The 27,716-nt window shown below is 41.0% G+C and overlaps 1 protein-coding gene across 3 annotated transcripts; it reads right to left on the bottom strand.

Moving 5' to 3' along the window:
* Positions 1–283: 283 nt before the first annotated feature.
* On the bottom strand, positions 284–26,232 carry CYP27C1 (cytochrome P450 family 27 subfamily C member 1). 3 transcript variants are annotated; one of them, XM_081852933.1, is made up of 9 exons: positions 25,335–26,232; positions 16,203–16,393; positions 14,265–14,464; positions 12,819–13,028; positions 11,953–12,116; positions 9,624–9,790; positions 6,495–6,573; positions 4,474–4,677; positions 284–2,052 (listed from the first exon to the last, which is right to left on the bottom strand). In XM_081852933.1, exons 1-9 carry the CDS (start codon positions 25,692–25,694, stop codon positions 1,933–1,935), a joined length of 1,695 nt encoding a protein of 564 aa, XP_081709059.1. In that variant the 5' UTR covers positions 25,695–26,232; the 3' UTR covers positions 284–1,932. The 3 variants fall into 3 exon arrangements, with proteins under 3 accessions (XP_081709059.1, XP_081709060.1, XP_081709061.1); XM_081852934.1 differs by having other exon boundaries at positions 16,203–16,390; positions 25,335–26,225; XM_081852935.1 differs by having other exon boundaries at positions 16,203–16,320; positions 25,335–25,469.
* Between the last annotated feature and the right edge of the window lie 1,484 nt (positions 26,233–27,716).

Here is a 27,716-nt window from a genome sequence, read left to right as displayed (position 1 = left end):
TGTGGGAGCAGCCACCACCGAGAAGGCCCTCTCTGGAGTCACCACCAAGCATGCCTCTGAGGGAGGCGGGACCTAGAGAAGATCTCAGAGCCCAGGCAGGTTCGCATGAGGAAATTATTTATTATGAAGAGCTTTTCTGAATCTGACTGTATAAACTGTAGGCAACAAAGCTTATGCTGTAATAAATGTGTTTGGATTGCTGGCATAAGGCAGAATAGCCCTATGATGTCTTTTGTTTTTAAAGGTGCTGACAATTGCAACAATTTCAGACAAAATCCAGGGCTGATATATAATTACTTTATTATGGCTAAGGGACAAATAGGGAAAATGATCAAAGTAACTAAACGTATTTATTAATGATAGAAAACTATTAAAATGTTTCTCTTTATTTTTATATCATATGAAAAGTTAATTTACAAAAGATCATAAAAACATATTATGACTTTTGATAACAGCTATAATGCAACAGTCCAAATTACAGTGCCATAAAGAATTCAAACTGAGAACCAGTCATTTGATCCCCATGTAACCAAGTTATCAGAGTTTCCCAAAAGCAAGCCTAAATATTGAGAGTGCACAAGTTTTGATTCTCTGCTGAACTTCTCCAGAGATGGAGAGACGGCTTCACAAGAAAGTTGGACAGATACACATTTGGAAAATTAGTGTGAAGCTGAGATTAGTAAATGTCAAGGTAGTAACAGCTGGCTTGAAATATCTAATGTAAATGTTTCAAAGTGAATAACTTTCACCCATTTTGTACATATCCTTATTCAATCTTACTAGCAACTGTTTAGCTGCAGGTATAAAATGGTTTCACTACACAGTAATTGCTTTAATAATGCTTTCTGCGTAACAGTCAGATTGCTGTCCTCCCATCCTGTAACAGGCAAAAGTTTCAAACATAAACTTGTCTGGTTGCCACTAGCTATACAAATTGCTTATATGAGCAACTACAAAGTGCACATTTTTCAAGTACATAAACACCATGTCATTTATCTATCTGTCCTAGAGAGGGCAGTAGCCCACACAAATAATAAAGTTTTATGTAAAAGCAGGATATACAGTGTGCAATTAAAAAAAAAATGCCAAGATACTAAAGTAAAGCTTTTATTTAAAATGAAAGCTATATTTGTAATAACTGAAAATTTTAAAAAAATGACAGATATAAAAATTTATTCTTTAACCATTTATGTGACTTGTTGGCTTAAATTTACATAAACTTTATATTCCTTTTGTATATTATTCTAAAAAGCTTTTATGAAATAAAAATCAAACATTGGAATCTAGACAACCTATAAGTTTCATAATTTTCTTTAAAATGTCTCTATATTTCAAAATATTATACTAGGTTTTTAGTACATTATAGTTAATACACAAAAACTATCAAAAAGTTAACCAAAGTCAAAGTGGAAGTTCCCAAAAAGACACTGAAGGGAGCAAACAAACAAACATTACTAACCAGTGTTTATCCTGCAGTCAGTCACACTTATCTTTAAGAATGAGTTTATATTTTATGTATGTGATAATTGCAAATATCCTGAGGATGTAAATCACTTACCAGTTATCTCATAATTGCCTTTTATCACAGGCAATCACCTAACCATGGGAACCCAGGTGGAAGAGGTGACAAAGTGATTACTACTTTGGCTATCATTTACTAGAATTTGGCAGAGGATGTCTCAGTTCTTCTCAAAGGTGATGGCATGTGATAAAGACTATGACACTGTACTGGTACAACTGCTGCCTTTACCATAACTCTCAAACTGGATTCCCAGCATAAAGAGGAATGGTTCTAATTTGGACTTACAGAATGTTCTGCATGTATAATTGTTTAGCAGGAGAAAGAGAAACCTCTAGGGAGGCATATAAAGCTTGATTACAGGAATCCCATCATGCAGCTTTCGGTCAGAGGTCAGGCTGAGGAGCCTCCTACTACCATTTCCTGTCAGCAAATTTCACATTGATGGAGTTTGCAGGAGTCAATAGTCCATGGGTTTTGGCATAAGCTGGTTTAGTTTTTGGAGAAATTTTTATTTCAAAATTTTGAAGCAGCTTGAAGGAGGGAAAAAAAAACACAGAACACTAGAATTAATAAAAATTGGATATGAGAAAGGCAACAAGAATATTGATAGTCCTAACAGCCTTCATTGTGGCAGAATCCAGAATACAGTGGTACCTCGGGTTACAGATGCTTCAGGTTACAGACTCCACTAACCCAGAAATAGTCCTTCAGGTTAAGAACTTAGCTTCAGGATGAGAACAGAAATTGTGCAGCAGTGGAGCAGCAGCAGCGGGAAGCCCCATTGGCTAAAGTGGTACCTCAGGTTAAGAACAGTTTCAGGTTAAGAACGGACCTCCAGAATGAATTAAGTTCTTAACCTGAGGTACCACTGTAGAGGAAAGAGCCTAATTGATTCCCAACAGTGGCTAGAGAAGTGCTTTTGTGAAGCACCCATCTCAAACTGTTCATCCCCTAGCAACTGGCATTCATTGCCCTTTAACATGCGCTTCCATTTACCTGTTATGGCTAACAGCTGTTCTCTGTGAATACCTATTTTGTAAAAAGCTCTCTCATCCAATAGTCATCATCACCACATCTTGTAGCAGTAAGTTCAGCAATTTAATTATGAGTTGTGTAAGTACGCTCTCTCCTTTGAAACTACTGCTAATCAGTTTGATTGGCAACTCGAACTCTCAAACTACCAGAGGGGTGAGCCATTGATCCAGGTAGAATATCCTAGGGCACTACAGAGACCCCATGTGGTGTCCACTGAAGGAACTTGAAGTGGAGCACTGGCAGTTCTGGGGTGTACTACTCCAGTGAGACTTTTTCAGAGTAACTGGGTCAGATGGTGTGCCTTCTGAGCAGCTTTCATCCCTAGAACCCCTTTTCAGCTATTAATCACTGGTGATGAAAATAAGCTGCTACTGAAAGGGCCCAAGTATTAGGCCCTTTGCTTTAGTCTGCAGAGCCTTGTGTGCCAGGACAGAGTGGAAGAGTTTTCCATAAACATTCACTGAACAGTTGTTTTTGGAGGGTCCAAAGACTGAACTAAGGCTGCAGTCCTGTGTGTGCCTGAGAGCAAATGCCATGGAACTGAGCAGGGCTTACTTCTGCGTAAACATGCTTCAGATTTATTTCAAGGCTTCATTAGTATGCACACTAGCAGCAAGTCCCACTAAGCAGAGTGTGGTTTATTTCTCAATAAGCAACTGCAGGAGTGGACTGTAAGACTGTGCTATGGGGGAACTCGTAGCACAACCACTATCTGCCCAAAGCCAGCTTGCTATAGGCCCCAAACATCTGATTGGCACTTAAGGAAGACTGCTGAGATCAGCTGCAGTATGGAGTTCATGGTAGGGAAATCCATGGCACAGCTGATACCTATCCAAAAAAGGTGGGATATAATTGCAATAAAAATAATAATAACCTGAGCTTCCTATAAGTGCTGATCAACTGATTGACAGTTACAGCAAGCCCCAAAATGGGGCTTGGTATATAGCCAAATATATTTGCATGACTATCTTGAATTGAAGCTATTCATGCAAAGGATCTACCTCTGTGGGTGCAGTTTGAGACACACCCACAAAATATTTTTTGTTCTGTTTTATGTCTGAAGGTCCTGCCAACCTGTCAAAATGACCGACATAGGGTTGAGACAGCCAGGATCTGGCTTGCTAGTTAGATCATGTTCCTTATCCCTGCCTTAGGGGAAGGACAATATCAGAAATTATATAACTGACTGATTTCATTATATAATTCAAATTAAGAATTGGGAAAGATAGCTTATTTGCTATTACAGATCACTCTTAGGACCATAAATCTATAGCCTTTTTTACTTTGAGTTCAACAATACGGGCACTTACAGCCAAATGGCCTACGTGACTTGCACCAGTGGAGCACTTTGAGGATTGGGTCTAACAGTGTGAACCACTATGTGTCTACTCAGAAGTAAATCCTATTAAGTTTGATGGGGCTTGCTCCCATGTAAAAGGGTACAGGATTGCAAACTAAGTCACATTGGCATTGCATTTATAGACCCCAATCCTTGCAAAAATATATACAGTGGTACCTCTGGTTGCAAACGGGATCCATTCCGGAGGCCCGTTCGCAACATGAAGAGAGCGCAACCCACAGCGGCACGTCTGCGCAAGCGCGGGTTGCAATTCGCAGCTTCTGCACATGCGCATGTCATTTTTGTGCTTCTGCGCATGTGTGAACGGCGAAACCAGGAAGTAACCCTTTCCGGTACTTCCAGGTCACCGCAGGACGTAACCTAAAATAATGTAACATGAAGCAGACGTAACATGAGGTATGACTGTACAAATGCTAAACTTTAAACATGTGAACAGTCACACTGAAAAGAAAGCTATTGCTGGTTCAGGGAATTAATCTGAATTTCTGAAATACAAAATTACACATATTTTAAACATTTTATATAGCAAGGAGATGTGCTTTAGTAGCCTGCTTACCTGTATTAGTGCAAGGTGAATTTCAAGTTCAGCAATTCTTTTTCCTATACAACTACGTATACCATAACCAAAGGGGATGGAACCAAAATTATCCACTCTGTCCATATTGCTTTTCCTTAGCCAGCGCTCAGGCTGGAACTCATTTGCTAATGGGAAATTCTCTTCCTGATATGATGTAGCATAATGACAGAGTGCCAGCTGGGTCTAATGAAACAAATGAACATATATTTACATATAATTTCCCAAATGCCTGTTAATGAACTACTTATAGTTTCCTAAATATACATTTTATGCTGTTTAATATAAATTCAGATTATTCACAAGGATCAATACAATTGCTTAAAAAGTTTTAAAAAACATTGGACAAGCTAAGATGCTAAGAGTGCAATCCTATATACGTGTACTCAGAAGTGAGTCCCACCAAGTTCAATAAAACTGGCTGCCCGATGTGTATAGGATTTCAGCCTAAATCAGACAAAACAGAACTGACCCATTTATTTAAAAAATTGTACTAAAAACTATACTTCTTTAACTTCACAAAAAGCTGCCATGCTCTCTAGATTCTTCCTCCTAGAAAAAAAAGTGTGGCTCATTAGGTCTACCTTAAGTAATTAGTGTGCTTCATGAGCGTGTCTCAAAGCAATCTCAAATAGGTGGTTCCCCTCAAGGAGCACACAACACTAAATTTGACATCCTCTCACATAAAAGAAAACCAGATGTTTGATGCTTCAGTTAGTTGCATCAGCATTATCAATTACTTTTATTGGGAAGGTTGTTGGATGCATGACTGAAATGCAGCCTCAAGACAAAATCCATTTTTAAAAACTACTACCCTGCTTTTGGGACACGGGTGGTGCTATGGTCTAAACCACTGAGCCTCTTGGACTTGCCGATCAGATGGTTGGAGGTTCAAATCTCCGCGATGAGGTGAGCTCCCATTGCTCGGTCCCAGCTCCTGCCAACTTAGCAGTTCGAATGCACATCAAAGTGCAAGTAGATAAATAGGTACCGCTCCAGCGGGAAGGTAAATGGCGTTTCCATGCACTGCTGTGGCTTTGCCAGAAGCAGCTTAGTCATGCTGGACACATGACCAGGAAGAACTGTCTGTGGAAGTGGACAAACGCCAGCTCCCTCAGCCAGTAAAGCGAGATGAGCGCCGCAACCCCAGAGTCGTTTGCAACTTAGTTGTCAGGACTTAGTTGTCAGGGGTCCTTTACCTTTACCTTGCATTTGGCATACCATTGGGGGGGGGGTGAAAGCAACCAGCACTGTGGAAGAAGGTGGGCCAAGGGTAGTCAGAATGAATGGTTCACCAGTCTTCTCCTTATGTCCACTAATTTCTCCATTCAACAGCATGGCAAAGGGGAATACTGAAGCAGCTCATCTCATGTACTATGTCCCCTGATACATATTACCCACAAGGTAAAAGACCTCTACCAGCTAACTCCTGTTCCCATTCTTCGGGTTACTGTTTTACCCAACTTTTTATCGGTGGAGAGCAGAATAACATGTAATTATACAAAAAGTACAATTTCAAGTTACCAGTTCCTACACTCAAATAGGTTGAAAATACCATACAGTATAATTCTAGAATGTTTCAATGTTTCTTTAAAAAATGGCGCCTATGTTTTAAGCTAATGACTTCACATGGCCAGGGGATTTCCTAGGTGCTTTAAGCACTCACTGCAAATGCTCACAACACAAATTTGCATGTTCTAATTCATGTGTATAAATGGCTCTGAAAATTCAAGATGGTGTATGGCTGTGCCCAGATGTCCAATAAGCAAATGAATTTTCTTCTGTTTTTAAGACTTTTTTATATATATATACAAAGGAAATCTGGGTCCCACAGCAAAAGAAAAGGAGCTTGGGATCCTGAATAACATCTCTGAACATGCCTAAAATTAAACCAGATTTTCACATAATAGCTCATTTCCTAGCAAAGGCAGTTTCACGTATCCAGAGTAAATCTGTGATTTCATCCTTTCCCACTCCTTTCACAAAGCCATTGTACAACTCACCCCTTTAGGTATCAAGTATCCTCCAACAATCATATCTTTCTGGGTTACTCTACCGTTTCCTGGTAACACTGGATATAACCTACAAACAAGTGTCAATTAGATATTCAGTGCCTGTAATGTTATATTTCTTTAGAATTATTTGAAGGTGCCCACAAATGGGAAGATAGGAGGAATTCAGTGAGTAAACACTGCATATTTGGATTTTTAACAAGGTTTTGACAAAGGCCTTCAACAATGGCCCCTATATTTTTTAAAATAGCATTAACTGGATAATAGAACAGGGCCCCAATACTAACTTAATTGTTGGAAGTACAAGGTAAGAATAAACTTTTTTTTTTTACAATGTAGCCAAGTAAACAGGGAATCTGCTTCAAGACTGATGCCTCTTAACAAATTGAACAGTGAGGCAGCCAAGGTCATAGAAAGCACGAATTTATTTAGGATGGCAAAATCTTAAAAAGATTGTGAAGAGCTCTAAACTTATGTGGAGCATGTCATTGGACCCATGCCTTTAGCAAGGCCACATTCTGGATCTGGTCTTCCTGACTGGGCAGAAAGAGGATGATTTGAAAATGAGGGATTGTAAAAATCAGTTGTTTGTCATGGTCAGGTCACTTCCTGCTGAGATTTTGGTTTTCAGCAGCTTTTCACCTCTGCAAAAGCAGGGGAACTATTATAACTTATTGGAGGCTAATGGATCCAACTAATTTCCAGACAGCTCTGGGAGACTTTTTGGCTGATATGATTGGTGCTCCCTGTCATGTCCTCCTTGATCTGTGAAATAAACAGGTGACCCAGGCTATTGACACAATCACACACACCCCAATGTCCTCTCCCACTTCATACAGCCTGACTCCTTGGTATACACCAGAGCTTAGGACAATGATATAAGCTGGGACATGTTGAACACAAACAGAGGAAACCTCCAGATGAATTCAGCCAAACTAGAACACAAATAAGGGCTCATTATTAAGCCTACTCAGTGGCAATGAAGTCAGCACTATTATATCCAGTAGAACTTTCCCAGATACTGTAGGACATTTTATATTCTGACTCTAAAAAGTTGGTGGAACCAATGGTGGCCCATTATAATTTGTTTGCAAAGCGTTTTGAGAATAGAGTTGCCTGCATCCATGAAGACATTGACTTCGCTATTATAGCAGGTGAATCTCAAGAGATATTTAGAACATTATCTGGTTCTGTTTTTTTCAGATGAGCTTCAGTTGGTATGGCTTGATGACATGAACAAGGTGTGTGGATTGGTGTGGACAATCACATGTGCTCTTAACCCATGCCCTTCATGGTTGATAAAAAGTAGTAAAGAGGGGGGTGGACAGTTGCTTTTAGTTAATTAGTGTTCTTTTTATGTATTTGAAATTTTGTATTATATTTGTTTTTATAATTGTACATAAATTTGTAGTAAGCACCAAGTAAATGTAATAAACCACTACTAATACTAACAACGACGACAGCAGCAACAGCAGCAGCAACTACTACTATAACAAACTGAGTGATTGGGTAACAGACTGACAGATGAAATTCAATGGAAGTAAAATAATAAACATTCCTAGTTTCATATATAGAATCTAGATTGGCTAAAACCATACAGGATCTTGGATGTATCATAGAAAACTCAGGGTTCTACAACAATGAAGAAGATAAACTCAATATTAGAAAAGGGGCTACACTTAAATGGAAGTATCATAATGCCATTTTTTAAATCCATGATGCAGTCGTCTCACCCCATCTCAGTAAGAGTAATGTCAAGCTGGAGAAAATATAGAAAAGAGCAATACGCAATATAAAATTATACATGTTTACTTAGAAGTAAATCCCACTATATTCAGTGAGGTTAGTGCATAGGATGGCAGCCTAAAATACTGAAGGAGATGGAGTATTATTACTATTATTACTATTACAACTGCAGCTATAATCCTAAACACACCTACTAGGGAGTAATCTCTACTGAACACCATAGAACTTACTTCTAAGTAAATGTGCATCTGATTGTGCTGTTAGAGAAGGTATGTGAGAAGTTGACAAAATTATTTTGTTCTGTTCACAAACCACAAACTGATCAGAAAAACATGAGAGGAGTTACATCTCATGCAAAACATAATCAAATTAAGAAATGCTTGTTTGTTAGTTTTGTATCGTACTTGTCTACTATTGCCACTTGATCCTATGCTGGTTACTAGCATAAGCTGTCTTTCAAAAACTTCGTTGAGAATAATCTATAATAATAATAATAATTCACCATACAAGTTAAAAGGGAAAGTCTATCTTCAAAGACAGTCTACAACCAAGTATCTTTACTAACTAAAATAGTGTCTTTCTCCACCATACCTTCCTTGTAATCTTCATTGAGGCAGCTGACTAGATTTTATTCAGGTGAAGTAGGAACCCATGGTTTCCTGTTGCAATAATGAGCCTGCATAAGCCTCAGGCTCATATGTTTTCTCTCCATGCACAAGAAACAGGAAGCCATGGTTTCCATTACATCTGAATTTTGGGAAACGATGGTTTTTTTCTAAGTGTGATTGGTTAGCAAACTAGAATATAATGCCACAGTTTAAAACTGGTTTGTTTTAACTAATCACACTTAGAACATACCACAGTTTCCTGCATTCAGACATAAGGGGGACAGCGGTTAGTTGAAAAGATAAAGTAGAAGTTCCCAATCTTTTCTCGTTGCATATCATAGGGAACGGGAGAGGAGTATGCAAACAGACTCTCTTGAAATGAGAGCACATTATGTAAAAAAAGTCACTTATTTTAAAGAACTATGGCAACTTTGTGAAGCTGCAGGTGGAGCAAGTTTTTGAACCTACTGGCACAGTACTCTGAATATTTAACTCAAAAGGAACTCAGAGAAGCTTCTCTGTAATGTAGGGAACCTACATTTTGCTGCTTAGTCAGCAAAAAGTCCAATTGAATTCAACATTGCTTGCTTTTATAAATGTGCATTAAATCACTATTTAAATCTGCAGAGAATAGTGAGACATACTCTAATACAAATAATGAAGGGCACGTTAAAAAACACAATTGCAATTTAGCTAAAACAAAGACACAAAACAACAAGAAAAGAACAAAAACATTTAATGGTCAACTTAGTTTTTCTGCACTTACCTCAAGGTTTCTTTGAGAAGGGCTCTGATCATTGGTAAGTTGGGGACGTCATGTGCATCAGGGATTTTATCTTTCCCCAAGTTATTGACTATCTCTTTATAGACAGAATGCTGCACTTCCGGGTGCTTTGCTAACAGGTACGTCGCCCAAGATAAAGTGAATGAAGTCTAGGGCAGGGAAGAGACAGTACCAATGGGAGGGAGAACATTCAGTAACATTTGCTAAGAAGTAGCATTTTTCATTTTCAACCAATGGTTTGTTATAACCTGAACAAAATGCAGATATGATTATTATTGTTGTTCTTCATAACAACAGCTAATTTTTATAAAGCTCTTACCCGAAGAGCACAATCCTATGTACTTTAACTCAGAAGTTACTGACTTCCCATGGTAACCATGAGGAGGAGGGGGCAAGCAGAAGTTACTCCACTCTTTCCAATTTTGTGCTACGCTGCCTTCAGTCCCTCATTTCATTATTTTCATTATGTTCTGCATTATCGTTTTTCTAAAAAGCTCTGGACAGCTTCTCTCAGTAGAGGCTGGGAGCCGTGCCTAACTACATAAGAAATTGCTGTGAGCTAAACAGTGTCTCCTCTCAGGTTCCCAGCTCCTTCACATCCTCTTCAAAACTGGCACCGTGCTAAAATAACTGAAGTGCTTTGATGCCCAGTAACAGCTGCCCTATTCTATTCAAAGTCTTTAATAACCCCTTTCTGTGCCTGCTGCTTTTATATTTTAAATCATAGCACTGAGGGACCAGGTCTTAGACACTTTCCTTCATATAGTACAGAATCATGATAATCTGGTTATTACCAGCTACAGAGGTAGATATAAATTAAGACAACTGCTCTGATAGCACAAAACATTGCCAATTCAAGTTCTATAAAAGAGCTTGCTTCAAAACTAAAGTAGAAATGCATGTATAGAACATATATATTTGACACACTTTGTTTTATTCTAAGGTCCTCAAGTTAATGTCCCCACCCTTCAGGCTTAAAATCAGAACCTACTAAATTCAGGTGGGGAATTAGTTTTAATTAAAGCAAATTATTTATGTTAAATAAAATCCTAATCATACTTCCATAGATGTTTCTGGGGAGATTATTATAATTCAAATCTGTAACATAAGGTAAAATAACATCAACTCCCCTTTACCAAGGGCCGGCCCTACCATGAGACAGGGTAAGGCAGCTGCCTCAGGTAGCAAGTATTGAAGGGCAGGGAATCCTGCACCCACTAAAGTCACCGCCCTTAAGATGCAGTGGAGGATGTTGAAATATGATTCAGTGGTCTGCTGAGCTTTTCTACATGGATTGGGAATGGGAGGATGAAAGTTCTCACCCTTTGCTTAAGGCAGCCAAATGCCTTGGGTTGGCCCTGTCCTTACCTGATGGCATGAAATACCATTGCAACTCTTACTACTTAACAACACACTCACTTTTGCCTTGCCATCTTTCTTAGAGAAATTCTGATAATGGTATTTGTTCTACATATATGTAGGCAGAAGCAGACTAGTTTGCTGCTCCTCAGACCTCAGCTATAGCTTTACAGATTTATAGAATTTATTTATGCATCTGAGATAAGTCTAATATTAGAGAACAATGCAACAGCGGGTGACATGGTGGGACTGCGCCGCCCACCTGACCTCCCATCTGGCTGAGTCACTGCAAGAAGGAGAAGGGGAGGGGCACAGTGGCAATTATGACAACACAGTGCAAATCCACCAGCGGGAGGGAGCACTGGATTGACCTCACCACTGCCACACCCCTCCTTCTCTCCGTTCCAACATGTTGCAGTGACTCAGCCAAGTGGAGGTCAGGTGGGTGGTGCAGCCCCACTACATCATTTGCTGCTGCAACAATCAAAACATGAAATGCTGCTTATACTGTATTCTATAGGAAGCAAAATAACTCCATATTTATTTCTCATTGGTTGCCTAAAAGCAGGTTTGTTTTTTGCCAATTATTTTTACTGATTTTCCAAATTGTTACAAATCAAACCAAATTAATTCAATTTAATATGCCTAAAAGGAGGTTGTATCTTGCAGCTTTAGGGATATTCTGTCTTGAGATAAATGGACCAGAGAGGTTCAGCCCTGCTTTGAGCCAAGGTGAGCCGCTAGGCTTAGGCAACACATTGGAAGGGTTAATGTGAGTCCTGATCCCATTGTCACCCTGGATTGAAACTCAGGCAAGGGAGAAACTAAAACAGTCCTGATTCTCTTTCTCCCCCTGCCTCGCTCTCTCATAAGGAATTTAGGAAATGTCCACTGAACAACAATAACAGTAATCATATTGATAATGTAATAACAGTCATAGCAGTAAACCTACTGTATCAACTCCTGCCAAAAGCATCTCAGTCATATTGGCATAGATTTCTTCCACTGTAAGTTCTTTACTATTAAGCAGAGTTGTGAGAAGTCCACCATCTACCTCTTTCCCATGGTCCAAAAGGGACTTTATATCACGTAATTTATTGTCGACATGAATTTGACCTTTGCGATGAAGAAAGAAGAGGGGGGAATGCATTTGTTAATCAGTGAGATTTCGTTTCTCAAACTGTTATTTCTCATTTGTCATTTGGTGACAGCAACCAACACAGGGCTTTCATAACAGGTTTAGAGTTGTGTGCTGTTTTTTTGTAAGCTCACTACGCATTGCTTGCTAGAAAACTGTCCTAGCTCTGCTAAACAAAGTGATGTGCTGGACAAAGCACATAACTGCAGCCCCACATAAATTCTGTCGTACAGCAAATTACACTCAAAGCGAGGGAAGCGGTATGGCCATTAACACGGCTGAAATATGAGATTTTCTTTTCTTTTTGCTTTCTCAGTAAGGTGCAATGAGAAGTCAGACTCAGTTGAGATGTTCCTCTAAAGTCTCCAATCCATAGTTTGGAAGATAAGGAATGGCCTAAAGCAGGTGTGGTGAACCTCACCCCAAGGTCCAAAGGGAGCCCTCTAGGTCTTTCTGTCTGGCCCCTCAGACTCTCCCTGGGGCACACACCCTTTTCTCATGCCACGTCCCTCGCTGGTCCAGCTCTGCACCTTCCCTGGCTGCTTCTGCCTTGCTGGAATGCATCCCTGAACTGCAATAATGCCTCGCTACATTTATTAAGGAAGCGGAAAACATTGCCCTCCAAATTACTGCAAACTTATGAAACCAAAATGATTTTTTTAATAAAAAAAAAAACTTACTAAATCTGAAGAGTCCATCCCATGATCTACAGAATTCTCTCCAAGGTTTTGGAATAATTGGACGAAGCCATTTGGGGATGGCTCCTGCATACATGGTAGTCTTGAAACTACTGAACATCAACTCCAAAGCTTCAATGTATTCCACAGTGTTCTGGGGGATCTGGTTTTCCAAGCACCCCAGGCGGCACTCATACAGAACAGTTGCCACTCCTACAGAATAAAAATACATTGGGATTTATTCTTTTCCTTTCCAAAGTAATTCAAGGTGAAGAACTAAAGCAAGCTAACAAACACACACCCACACCCACAACAAGAACCAAAGGCCCAGTCCTAGGCACATATCTGGGAGGGAGACCCATTGTCTCAAAACACATGGGATTACCGTATTTTTTGCACCATAACACTCACTTTTTTCCTCCTAGAAAGTAAGGAGAAATGTCTGTGCGTGTTATGGAGGAAATGCCTACGGGTGGCATGCCTACGGATTTTCCTCTTCTAAAAACTACGTGCGTGTTATGGTTGGGTGCGTGTTATAGAGCGAAAAATACGGTAATTTGCATGGCTATAATATTGTCTGTACATTTACACCAGTGCCGGATTTACGCATAAGCTAAACAAGCTATAGTTTAGGGCCCCACTCTCTTGGGGGGGCCCCCAAAAACTTAAAGGAAAAAAATGTAATTCACTATTAATATACTACTTCTTAATTGTATTTCAGTTCAACAATTACTTTGATAATATACATATTTTGTTATGTGCAAACAGCTTTAGATACCTGTTAGGTCCATAAATTACCATATAGCATATATTCAACACTAAAACAGTAACAATTTGTTGTTGACAAAGGACAGCTGAACATATAAAGGGCCCCATTACCTCCAGTAGTTTAGGGCCTCATGAAACCTAAATCCAGCCCTGATTTACACAAAGCATTTTTTGTGGAGTAAGGCAACATACACATAGCATATGGTGTAATGGTGCAAACACTGAATAATACACTACATTACACTGAAGTGGAATAATGTACAGTGCAACTTTATCCATCTGCAGCACAGATGAGCAATATATGTGGACCAATGTATGCCTGTTAATGACATCAGCTCCATCCACTGTTGTCCATGCCCACAGGCATGCAGTCTGCAAGCAGCCGTCCAACACCACATGTGCACTTTGCAGGCAAAAAAAGTCAACTACCTCTGATGTACTGTGGAATGTATTGCGAGACAATTATATTGTTCTCCTTAATAGCTGAATACTGCTTATCCAGACATTGTACCTTTGTGTGGAACATGTGTGTTCCTTTTGCCACCTTGAGTAATGCAAGAACAATCGTTGTTGATGATGATAATATTAATAAATAATAATAATAATAAGCAATAATGGTTGATGAAGCACCAACACAGCCACATCTTCCATTAATTTCTAATAATGAATTATCAATCTCACCTTCCATTGAATACTTGAAAAAAAGGCTATTAACATTTGTCACTGTTTCCCCATCTTCTTCTTGATTTCTGAGAATGTAGATTCTCTTAATTAAATCTGCAATAACTTCATTAACTCCTCCTGAGAAAACGGCAACATCTTTGGGTTTTACCATTTTTTGCCTTAGTACACGCCTCATTTTTAGCCACTGTTCCCCTTCTCTGGAAGAAATAACAGTTTAAAATTATCTAAATAATTATTTACGTCAATAAGTAAAAAAGAGAGCATCTCTCATTAGAAAGCCATAACCAAATGTGTCTATTCTTGAAAGTGTTGTTGGAGGAATAATGTTTGTGTGCTGATTATTCAATCATTTAGATTCAACAAGAAGCAGATAGCACATTGCCTTACTGGTTATATTTTACATATTTTACAAACTGGTCCAAGTCCAGTTTCAAGATAAATAACCATAAAAAGAGATAGCAGTGCCCTTGAAGTTGCCCATCAACAATTAGCAGACTGAATAGCAGACTGAATAGGCAAACAGTTCACCTGGTCTCAGCTGTCGCTACTATATTGAGATTATATATTTCCATTTGAGACTTGTTTCTAAATGTGTTTGTGCATTAGCATATGCAAACCTGTGTCTTCTTTTGTCCTCTTGTTTTGATAGTTTTTTCTGATTCATAAGAGGCCACCCTAGAGGTGAGGTGTGCACACGCATGTAAAACTGTGCAGTCTGATCAGATCAGTTAGGATACACTTAAGTCCAGCTGCCTCCCCATTTCCCCCTCCTCCAGAAAAGGTGCCTAGCACTGTTGTTTGAACTGAGGAGATCTTTGTGTATAATGGAATATATATGGATCAGTGCTACTGAATTTTGTTATTAATATATATCAAACTAGGTAATGGGGCGTCATAACAACTCACATGTAAATTAATTAGAAGTTTTGAGAGGAATGTGACCCATACCACTCATACCAATTTGATCAGAGTTTGCTTCCCACCCCCGGCTTCCATAAAATGCATCTAGTCCTTGCTAGCTTCCTTATACTCTTAAGTGGTATATTGAGGGGAGATCTGATGTTAAGCTAGTGGACCTGATGGAGCTCATACTTCTTCTCCCCACTGTGCCCTTGGGGTATGTGGGTGGCTGCAGTGGGAAGAAGAGGATCAATAAGCCCCATCTACACAAGCAGAAGTCTGTTAAGCAAGCAAAATGCTGCAAGCAAGATGATACAAGTGGATATTATACTTTAAGTCTAATTATTAAATGTTCGCTTTCTCAGTTGTGCCATGCCGTTTTGAATTAAATGCCATTCACTTTAGTGGACTTTAAATATATATAACAGTGGGGTGATTGAAGCCTAACATACAACGGTTTGACTGCATATTAAAAATGGGTGACATTCTGTGTTAGTCAAACACCGAATAGATCCATTGACATTGATGGACTTAAGTTATGGGTTTACTCTGAGAATGACTAACATTCCAATTTTATTTTTTTAAATTTGACTAACATTGTCACCTTACTCATTTACTATGGGGGAAATGGAACATTCCATCTCCAGACTTACAAAAGAAATACATTTATTTTTGTCTAGACTGTAGCATTAAGATGCTGCTAACCTTTACTAATGTACAGCCTAGTTCTTACTACATAAAACACTTAGCTGCTGCAATGTTACCATGTGATAAAAGCAGAAGAATGTCTGTGAATCATAAAGGGATTGGCTTTCTTTGGAATAAGCACATTGCATCAATAATTACTCTGAATGTTCCCTAAAGGCATTTGCCAACACTCATCCCCATAGGTATATAATCATGCTACAAGCACATTCTTTCAAGAAACGCATTAATCAAAAACAGTTTAAAATGTATCATCAGTGTCTTTTGTGTGAAACCCAAAGATCTAAACATTGTTTGGCAACGTAATGCCAAAAATACCATTGCACTCACGCAGATATAAGTCCTGTAGCTCTCCCTCGTAGATCCCTGTATTCCTGCCAGGAATCCATGTCAGCTCGTTGTGGCGCGGATCCTTCTTCCCGAAGAACCTGAGCAACCATGTCTCGATCTGCAATGGATACAACTAGTTTGGGACCAAAATGAGACTTGAAAATTTTTCCATATTCCCGAACGTGCTTCTGCTATGAACGAAAAGTAAATTTCAGATGAATACATTATTCATTCTTACCAGCAAGAAAAAATATAGTCATATGGCTATGCAGTAAGAAGTAATGAACTACATTATAGCCTGATTTCCCAGATTCCCTGGCACCTGAAAAGCTGCTGTTGCAGAGCTCAAGGAGTTGAAGCAAAATGGGTTTTAATCTGATTTTAATCTGAGCCCAGGGGCATTCCCCCAGGGCATGGTTCCCTCTTCATAATGCAACATTACAAGTTCTGTCATGGACAAATCTGTATTGTGACCCAGGGAATTAAAAACAACATGATCACTTCAGGCATTGTACATAATTTCAAGAACTTGAAGTATAAGATCAGGTGTGCTTTCTGTTTTGCCCAGTTGTGAAACTTATGAAAATGCTCTCTTTCCACCCCAGTGGTCAAATATGTTTATTTGAATGTGTTGTTAGAGCATGCAAACAATATATATTTATTCATTTTATAGAAATGATATTATAAACGTTATAAGAGTTTGACATAATCAACATTAGATGTGTCTGAATAATTTTTTACAGTGTGTTAGGATTGGAATAAGAACAGAAAGTTAAGAAATTCCAACAAACCTGAAATGGAACTTTGCCCACATTTTTAATGTTTTGAAGTGACATTTTATTTATTTTACTTTATAATAAAAACTTAACAAAGCAGTGTACAATAAAGGAAGATAAAGTATAAAATATGAAAGATTAAGAACTTTATACAGTGGTACCTCGGTTCTTGAACAGAATCCATTTCAGAAACCTGTTCAGCTTCCGAAACATTCAAAAACTGAGGTGCGGCTTTCCATTGCTTGCAAGAGCTTCTTGCACTCAGCAGAAACCACGTTGCATGTTCGGGTTCCAAAAAACGTTCAAAAGTGGAAGCATTTACTGCCAGGTTATCGGTGTTTGAGAACCAAAATGTACGACAACGGAGGCGTTTGGGAACCGAGGCACAACTGTAAATGGAAGTCTATAAAGCCAGTAATACAATTAGACAGTTATTATTCCATAAAATGGCAGGGTAAATGAAAGTCTTCTTAAATAAAAATATCATTACTGGCTGTCTAAATATCAGAATGCTAAGTGTTTCAAAATGTAATTTATTCCAGAGGGCTGGAGCTGAAACTGTAAAAACCCAGTTTCTAGTGTATGCTAAGCAAACATCTGGGGCATACAGAACTGAATAGTGCTGTTTCCAGGCAGAGATATATATATGAAGAGAAACAGTCCCTTAGGTAACCTGGTCTCAAACTGTTTAGGGCTTCAAAGGCTAAAAGTAAAACATTGAAATGATCTCTGTAGCAAGTTGGCAGCCAGTGCAGCACCCTCAGAACAGTGCTATATGGTGCTGACTGGCTGTCCCAGTCAACAACCTATCTGCAATATTCTGCTCCAGCTGCAGTTTCTGGACTAATCTTAAAGGAAGCCCCACATTAAGTGCATTGCATTAATCCAGTCTTTAGGTTGCCAGTGCCAGGACCACAGCAGGCAAGCTTTTCTTAGGCCAGGAAAAGCCATAGCTGTCTAATCAACTAAAGCTGACACAAGGCGTTCCTACCCACCAAGGCCACATGCTCCTCAGGTGACACAGGAGACTATATAGATATTCCTTCAGAGGGAATGCAGCCCCACCTAGAACAGGTTGCTGACCTATCTCCCAGACACAGAAACCACTCACCCACAGGGCTTCCACACTGCCAGGTTTTAAACTAAAAGAGGGATTCAACTAAGTTGTTGTGTGCTCAGAATGAGGTCTGCTCATGCAGTGGAACTCCCAGCTCCCTCCAGGTTTGGGGGCATGCTAGGGGGCACATGGGCAGAAGAGATGGAGGAAAGTCCCATTGTGAGAATATACTTCCTTCCCCACATGTATACACCACTTAGCACTGTATTGAATTTCTCCATAGGTTTATTGGCCCTCAAACCACCTAGCACTGAGCTCTGTGCAGAGCCTGTACTCCTGACTCGGATCTAACAGAGGAATAGAAATATTTGTCTTCAGCATACTGGTAACACTTTGTTCCAAATCCCAACACATTCATACAGATATTAAACAGCCTTGGGAAATAATATTGCCCTGCAGAACCTCATAGTACAAATTCCAGAGGGGCAAACAGCACTCCTCCAAAGCTACTCTCTGGAACCAACACTGCAAGCAGTATGGGATCTACCAAGTGCCCACAACACCATGCTACAAAACCAGTCCAGAAGGATACTGTGGCCAATGGTATCAAAAGCTGCTAAGAGATCAAGCAGAAGAAGCAAGAGCATACTCCCCTTCTCCCAATGAAGGTCATACATCAGGACAAACAAAGCCAATTCAGTCCCAAATCCAGATCTGAACCCAGACTGAAATTAGATGAAAATAGCTTCATCCAAGAATGGCTACAGCTCATCCACCACAACCATTTCAATCTCCTTTCCAAGAAAACATTAGCAGTTGGTTGGTAACTATCACAGACTAGTGGGTTGAGGGTTGCTTTTTGTTTCTAGGAACAGCCATGTTAGTAAGCAAAATATTCCATTTTTGTTCAGTTCTTTCTTCTGCAATACTTTTGGTTTTCCCATTTCTTGGAAAAATCTATTTATGGTCTATATACTGATTGCCAAGGGAAAAAATACATGCCCTTAAATGTCCCCACCTTACAGCAGCTTTAATCTTTTAAATACATTGCAAAATTATATATAATTTTAGAGGGAAGAAGGCTTATTCATATAGTAATGAATCTCTGCCAGCTGGAGACAACAAGAGGACAATTATGAAAGAAGAGCTGGTGAAAAACATTTGAACTATGAAGAATTTTAAAAAGTGCCTTCCCTAGCAGATTATATTACATAAAGATGAAATATTACACTTTGTTTAATAAATTGTGACTGAACCACTTTATTTCAAAACTGAGCAACAAAATCTATTTAAAGAAAGAAAAACTAAAGTTGTGCTTGAGAATTCTGAGATTCATTTGGAAATTATGCTCAGTGTTCAAGAACAACGGCTTGGATCCTAAACTGCCCTTCTATGAATAGAAAGAACTCTCATCCAAGGAAGGCTTCTGCAGGCAGAGTGAAAGGTGGTGATTTTCATCCATTCCTTCCCCCACCCCCTCCCACGTTGTTCCTGGAGGTCCCCAGGCCTCCAGGGCATATTTTCAGAGAGCACAGAGGGCTGCAGAAAAAGAACAAAATAAGTGAAAATCACATTACCCGCCATGTGCCAGCTGGAGTATTCTGTGAGAGTTCTGCTCTCATGAGAATTTAGGGATCCAATCTGCTATGGCTTCAGTAGTGCTGCAGATAAAGGCTTTCTTCACCAAAACGAAACAAAACAGAAAATCTAAATCTGGCAAATGATTTTTTAAAACCTCCTAATAATCCCAATGACGTTTAAATGCTGTGCTGTGAAATATTGCCTGCTCACTGTGCTCACCAATGTCATACAAGCATTTTATCTTTGTTCAGTCATTAAAACACTGTTTATAATTTATGTCCCGTCCCCGCCCCCCGCTAATGTCACATACCACTTCACATGCAAATATATAGATGTTTGGGGGGTGGAAAAATCATTCTCTGCTTTCTTGCTTAACAATGCAGAGAACACATTGCATAGCTATAGCTCTTCTAAATGGAAGATGTTTCTCTTTAACCAAAGCAGAGCTAGGCAGAGATGTTGTGGCCGGCTTAATGTTGGAGTCAGGTTACTGACAAACAGAACCTTCATTGTAAAACCACTCAACTCCCTCCCCCACTTTCACATATGGTGTGATGCATGGAACATTCTGCATGTCAGACTGCATCTTTTAAGTAGCTGCTGTGATTGCTCAAAGGTTTCAGATTATTATTTCTTATTCTATTCACTTATGTTCTTAACAGAGTTTTATTAATTCTTTTAGAGAGTTGCATAAGTGTGGTGGTTTGCATAAAACTCTTGAACAAGAAAGCTACACAGTACTACAGACTGAGTCATGTACTTGCTTGCTACCACTTCCTGTAGCTTCCAATAAACTGTAAATGGTTTATTTCCCTACATGGATGTGCAATCGAAACAAAACGTTTGAGTTAATTATTTAATTAGCTATCCCCTTTCTATTGTGCAACCAACATTGTGAAAGTTTGGCTTTTATGTCAATATTTTCAATAAATGCATGGGTGATATGAGGAGTCTAACATGCAGATGCCTTTGTGAAGCCCCCAGGCAGGAGTTGAAGGTGCAGCAGCCACTAGTTTTCAGAGCCATGCTTCCTCTGAACTTGGAGGTAATATACAGCAATCATACCAAGTGCTGAGGCCTTGCTGATGAATTGCAACAATTGTCAAATAACAATAGTATCCTTGTGGAAGACTCTTGAGAGTCCCATGGACTGCAAGAAGATCAAACCGATCCATTCTTAAAGAAATCAGCCCTGAGTGCTCACTGGAAGGACAGATCCTGAAGCTGAGGCTCCAATACTTTGGCCACCTCATGAGAAGAGAAGACTCCCTGGAAAAGACCCTGATGTTGGGAAAGATGGAGGGCACAAGGAGAAGGGGACGACAGAGGATAATATGGTTGGACAGTGTTCTCGAAGCTACCAGCATGAGTTTGATGAAACTGCGGGAGGCAGTGGAAGACAGGAGTGCCTGGCGTGCTCTGGTCCATGGGGTCACGAAGAGTCGGACACGACTAAAAGACTAAACAACAACAAAATGCTTGTGGAAACTGGACCCTCTTTCAGTGATGTTTGCTGCTGTTCTTCATTAAGTGTTTGTGAAATAATCTTGGTATCCATGCTGAGAACTCTTTAGTGCAGCTCATGACTTAATGGCATGAGTGGGTTGTTCTTGGTACGGATCAGAACCTACTTCTACTACAAATCACACCTTGGATTTGTACTGGACAGGACACTGGAGATCAATACATGGGAAATGTAGTTACAACAACATGGATAAATCCTTACCTGGTGATTAGCTTTATAGTGAATACAGCCTTCTTGGGAGAGAGTAATAGTAGTTAGGATAATCTGCCTATATAAAGGCTAATGGTTACAAACGGTTTCTTGACTGCTCTCCAGGGAATTTCCTTCAAATAAATATTGCAAGTTGTCCCACTGAAGTACTAGTCAACTGCTAAAGCAAGGAGATAGTATGAGCAGTTGACACTATTGTTCCTAGACACACTATCCTACATGCCACAGTTCATGGTCAGGCTGCACATTATGCTTCATGTGTAATAGAAGCTAGGCTTCTTGTTTTTATCTAAATAATTACAGGCAGGGGACAGGAAGGTTATTCCTTCCCTCCCCAGTTGTGACCCTCCAGCAGTGTCTTTTCTTAAAAAGAAAAAAAGAGTCCCCATTATTGCCAATTTCCGCCCTGTCTCTTCAGGTTTGATCCCTAATATTCTGAAGAGTTTAAGACAATGAAGCAGTAGGGATGACCAAACATAGACCAGAGCCTGTGTTCTTTTGTGGCAGTGATGGTGATGTGAAAATCTTACTTATCTACTACCACTGTATCCACAGTGGTCAATCAGCTGAACTTTTCTGGGTAGCTATGGGCCTGTTATATCCAGGTCTCTAATGGGACAACGAATCAGCCCTGGTTATCTGCTGTGCTATATTTGCAAAATGTGTTGAAAGAAAAACTGTTTGTATCCAAGCTAATTTAGCTGCTACATTGAAGGAGAATAACATTTTAGATGTGCCCTTGCCTTCTTATTACATTTGCAGAATGAGTTTAGTTGCTGAATTTCCTGAGCAGGTAGATTGATATTTGGACCCAAAGGTCCCGCCGTGGAACAGTACCTCTGCTAGTGCATGAGGGTTTCTTTCTTGACAGTTTTCACCTCTTGAATACTGGTTCCAGAGGAAGAGGGGATTGAGATGAAGAGAATTGGGAAGGCCAAGAGAATTACAAGCCAGCCTTCAATCTACAATTAATGGGCAACATTACTTAGAGTTTGGTAGGTATTTATCTCACAAGCTTTTGTCAAAACAAAATAAAAAAATTCCTTCCAGTAGCACCTTAAAGACCAACTAAGTTAGTTCTTGGTATGAGCTTTCGTGTGCATGCACACTTCTTCAGATACGAAAGCTCATACCAAGAACTAACTTAGTTGGTCTTTAAGGTGCTACTGGAAGGAATTTTTTTATTTTGTTTTGACTATGGCAGACCAACACGGCTACCTATCTGTCACAAGCTTTTGGTTAAGCTTGCTAGGTTGGTTAGGGAGATTGTAAATGCCTCTTTTATATGAGCATGTAGGAGGTGTGGTAGCGGTGATGAAATCTCCTTTGGCAAGTCAGTCCCAGAAGATGCCAGTAAGTCATTTCCCTACATTTTCGTATGTCTTTTACTCTCTGGTCCTTCCAGTTCCAGATTCCTTCCATTTCATTCCCTTATCCAGCGTGTATAAGGCACAACCAAGCAGCAAGACAACAAGATTTGGTGAGATCTCTATATGCCATTGCCATACAATTTATCTTTCTTCCTCATCCAATCCAGAAGCTGCATAAGATCCCACATGGCTTCTAGCATGCCTAGAACTTGGATGTAAGTGAACTGGCAAACTAAATCCAGAAAATACTGAACTGATATTCTGAGCATGTGTTGTGACCTGTCAGTTTTACAATCTGAAATCAATGCATTTGACTACTTAGCCCCCAAGCCAATTCTGAAGTATTCTTAATTGCATATAAAAACCTGAACAACTCTGGACCAGTATGCTTGAAAAACCAAAATCCTCTCCATTGCATTAAGATCAGCCAGCAGTCTTGCCACAGCCTAATGATGATCAGCTTGTGGTAACAAGGAAGCAGGCTTTTTCATTGGTGGCACCAGTGTTAGGAAATGCATCCCTTACTTAAATATAAGAGGTCCCATCTGTATTGGTATTCCACTGGCTTTTGAAACATGCTTGTTTACACAAGCATTCCCTTGATCTCTCCAGAGTCTCCTGTTTTAATTACTGTGGTTTTTTAATTGAATATTTTAATTGCGGATTCTTTTAACTGGATTGTTTCATTGTGTTTTTTATTATGGATATTTATATTTGATTGATTGCACAGTTGGTTTTTATACTTATAAACCACTAAGAATGCTCTTTTGGCATTAATCCATATAGAAACTAATGAATAACAATTTATTAATGTATTAATAATAATATCACGTTGTGGTGCATTTCTTAACTCCTGTCTGCCCCCACATTTTCCTGTGAGCACTATGATACACTGAGAGCATCCTCTTAAATATATTAGCAGGATATGTCATATCTTATCTTTCATTAGCAAGGGAATATGAAAGGACCCCTTAGCGGTTACTCACAACTACAAAACTTCCCAGTATGCAATATTTGATGGTCAAGGTAGCAAGAGAGAGAGAGAGAGAGAGAGAGAGAGAGAAATCCTTTTTGCCATTTTAAAACCTGCTGAGGCCAACCTCCCGAGGAAAATAAAGCAGTCCCACATGTCGAGCAAAACAACCGGTCCCTGGGATGAAAGGCTTAGCGAAGCAGATGTAAAACGTTAGCGCTGGCAAGTGCCAGGAACAGCGTGGATGGCAAATGCACCAAGTCCTTCGGGGCGGGGGTGCAAAATGTGTTTTTGTGTGGTGTCAAAACACTCCTGGCTCCATAGCAACCCTCCTGTTATGCGACGGGGGGGGGGGCGGGGGGCGGGGAAGGGCTGAGCACAGAACCAGATGTGGGCAAATTAGCAGCCAAGCACCAACCCGAAGCGGGGAGGGGTGGGTGGGGAAGGGATCTTAGCGTTGCCTCTCTTCAAAATCACCCTGCCTCCCCCCCCCCCCAGACAACTGCTGGTCCCACCACCCTCCTCAACCCCACGTCACGTGGGGCTCATCTCCCCGCCAGCATATGGGGCGGCGAACGGAGGAGTGTGGCGCCTTTGGGCGGGGGAGGAAGAGCCCTCGTCGCCCACCCGCCGCCGTGGGCATTTGGGCACCGGGGAGCTGCGCGAGGATGAGCAGCCGCGGCCTCCCTGCGTCTCCTCCAGCCGCCACTGCTTCGCGCTCTCTTTCAATAGGGAGCGAGGGAGAGGGAAGGAAGGAAGGAAGTTCGCCGGGAAACGGGGAGGGTTTCAAAGCGCCCGCCTCCGCTGAGGGGACGTTTGTGCAACTTTCTCGCCGGCAGCTCGTGCTGCTGCTGCTCCCCCCCCCCCAACCATATCTATCTATCTATCTATCTATCTATCTATCTATCTATCTAATCTATAACGTGCATATATACTCAACGTCCCCCCCTCCCCCGGGGACCTGTGCAAACGAAGGCGACAAAATGGTCTCTCCCCGGAGCTGAGGAGAAAGGTGCGGGTTTCAGCCCTGCGACCCCGGAGCTCCCTCGTCAGCTCCTCACATACGACGCACGAGGCTGCGTCACGCGCGTCTCCCGCCACGGAGAGACGGTCGGGGGGGGGAGGGGATAGTTCGGAATAAAAGCCTTGACCAAAGTCTGGAGCTCAGACATTTCCGACCTCAACACCTCCTTTTCACGTTCTTTTCAGTCCCCTCAGAGCATCTGCCACAAACAAACAAAAAACCACCTCAGAAGTCACGCTTCAGACTTCAAAACTATTTAAATACCAGCTAGTTATATTTTCTGGCACCTATTTTCTGACTTGTCGGTAAAGTTATCAGACCGTTCTTTTATTAAAAAAAAAGAACGACACACACACCCCTACAATCTCTCTAGGTTGTATCTGGAAAACAAAGCAAGGCTACGTCTTGGAGAAATAACACAAAACTGATTTCATTTTCTGAATGGGGGGGGGGGGACACACACACAGTTGCCCTCCTTGCTTCTCAATCAGACGACAAGGGAGCCCGGCGAGGGGAGAGAAATGCGTGCGAAATCGCCACCGTGATTCACTCGCTCTTTTGTTGCCCGATCTCGTCGACCGTCTCCTGCCACGGATCCCCTTCCGCTCAATGGTACCTGGATCTCGTGAATGCGGCTGAAGCCATCCTTCCAGAAAAACTCGACCAGATTGGAGAAGGTCTTGGGTCCGGGCATTTCCCTCAGGCTCCTCACTCTCTGGTGGCTCGGGTGCGGGCAGGCGTCGAGGAGGAGCCCCCGGGCTCCACGGTCCGAAGCTGCCCCCATCTCCTCCTCCTCGTCGTCGTCTTTGTCCTCCGCTCTCGCAGCTGCCTCCTTCTGCCCCTCCAGGGACGGGCTGCCTGAAAGTTTGGGCAGCTGGTGAAGCCTGCTGACAAAAGCCACGCCGCCAAGGCAGCTCCGGCGAGGCTCCAGCACCTGCCTGCAGTCCCTTCTCAAGACCTTGGCGAGGAGAGACATTTTCTCTGTCTGCTGCACTTCAGGGGCTGCCGCCTTTCATTGAGTCGCGGCTCCTCTGTGGGATTTCTCGTCCAGCAGTGCTTCTTCCCCAAACTCTTCGCTGCCTGAGCATCAGTTTACACAGACCATTATTAAAGGCTCCCTCCCCTGAGGCTGGGAAAAGGCGGGGTGGCCTGCCATGAGGGGAAGGAGGCGGCATGTATTCTGTTTCATTTAGGTCAGATGAAATGCCCCACATGAGTGTCTGATCTGAAACTGGTCAACATGCAGGTTTTTCTACTCTCCTCCCCACTGTTTTGGCAAAAAAAGGAGGGGAGGATTTGGCTGTGAGGCGCCTCTTTCTCTTGGTCGGCTTGGTTTCCATGTGTCAGCTAATGCTCAGCCCGATTCCTAAGCTGCACAAAGAAGGGCACTCAGTGTGCCGCAGAATAACCAAAGGGGGAACCCTGAGTTATTCTGTACACAGAATGCTGAAAATGCATTCAAAACTGCATAAATGACACATCTTTGCCATGATGTCCTCCACTGATCCTTATAAGTGTGTGCATGCATGCCCTTTGCTTCTTACATATTGCTGAAGTACTATAATAGTATCTTGTAGCTGTCTAACATTTTCCAGTTCAACAGATTTGCTTTACGTCAGACCTGGCGGACATTGCATAACACTATCGTGCGACAGTATCCATGCCTACCATTCTGGTTTTGTTTACACAGAGAATCATCTAAGTTTCAAATTATATTGTAATCTCTCTTTGAACTTTTCAAAAGTTAAAACCAATGAAAACCGATCAACATCAGTGAGCTCGCAGCTCCAAGAGCACCCAAACAGATTCTTCCCCTCACTTCTCACTGTGTTAGTTTTCTTCTGACTTGCCCAAACGTAGCGCTGTTCTTGGCTGAGTTTCTGTCTTGCCTTTTCCTCTACTCACACTCTGCATTGCTGCTATGTAAATTTTAAGTAAAACAATAAAACATAATTTTCTATAGTATTATCAATATGACAGCATCAATATTCTCTCCATAACTAGAAACAGTCCTGCTAACACATTCCACAAGGGATACTGATGTTATTTTTAGTCAATAGAGTGCAATATATGTGCTAATGTAGGATTTAAAGCAATAGAAAGTCAATTTTAAATTAATTTTATTTGCTTGTTAGTGTTTGGTTTTCCACTTACGTTGCAGACCAGGAGTGGTATCTAAGTCATGCTCAGAGAAAACCCACTGAATGAAAGAAATTCAACATTTTCCTGTTATGAGTTTTCCTATCAGTGCATGCATTTCTGCATGCCAGATGGAACAATGTCCCCCTCTTTCCCTCACATGCTGTTCTGAGGGTTCTCCCAACTCCCAGACCTAATTGAGGGAGCGGGAACACACAGGCACAAAGCCCTGGAACGCCGTTTGCTGTTCAGTTGAATCTAGCCCAATGGGTGGTATTAAACTAAATTTTACTGAGGACAGAGTCAACAAACTGAAGCTCAATCCAGATAAGACTGAGGCATTGTTAGTGGGTCTATATCCATCCTAGACCAGATGGAGAGGAGGTTGCTTGCACTTGATGGGGTTACACTTCCTCTGAAGGTGCAAATACTTCTGGATCCATTGCTGTCACTTGCGGGTGGCCTCAGTGGTGCAGAGCACCTGCCTTCAGCTTCAGCTGGTTGCCCAGCAGTGCCCCTATCTAGACAGCAGTAGCCTAACTTCTGCCATCTATGCTCTGATAACCTCTAGATAAGATTACTGCTATGCATGGGGCTGAAGGTAGTTTGTAAACTTCAGGCGGTGCAGAATTCAGCAGCCAGGTTGCTCATCAGGGCAAGATGGTTTGAGCATATAACTGGCTTGACTGCACTAGCTGCCAGTTAGTTTCCAGGCCCAATTCTGGAAGTGGGTTTTGACCTATAAAGCCTTAAATGGCTCAGGACTACAATACCTCAAGGACCACCTCTCCCCATATGAACCAACCTAGGCCCTGTGATCATCATTAGAGGCCCTTCTTCAAAAGCCTCCTCCATGAGA

Source organism: Podarcis erhardii, assembly GCF_964252035.2.
Source record: "Podarcis erhardii genome assembly, chromosome: 1".
NCBI classification, from domain to species: domain Eukaryota; kingdom Metazoa; phylum Chordata; class Lepidosauria; order Squamata; family Lacertidae; genus Podarcis; species Podarcis erhardii.
This window is presented reverse-complemented; position numbering and strand designations above follow the sequence as displayed.

Coding starts and splice junctions, on each gene's coding strand:
- CYP27C1 (XM_081852933.1), bottom strand. CDS start 25,694: ATGTCTCTCCTCGCCAAGGTCTTGAGAAGGGACTGCAGGCAGGTGCTG. Junction 14,465..16,202: donor GCTACAGGACTTATATCTGC/GTGAGTGCAATG, acceptor TATTTCTTCCAG/AGAAGGGGAACAGTGGCTAA. Junction 12,117..12,818: donor GGATGGACTCTTCAGATTTA/GTAAGTTTTTTT, acceptor TTCATCGCAAAG/GTCAAATTCATGTCGACAAT.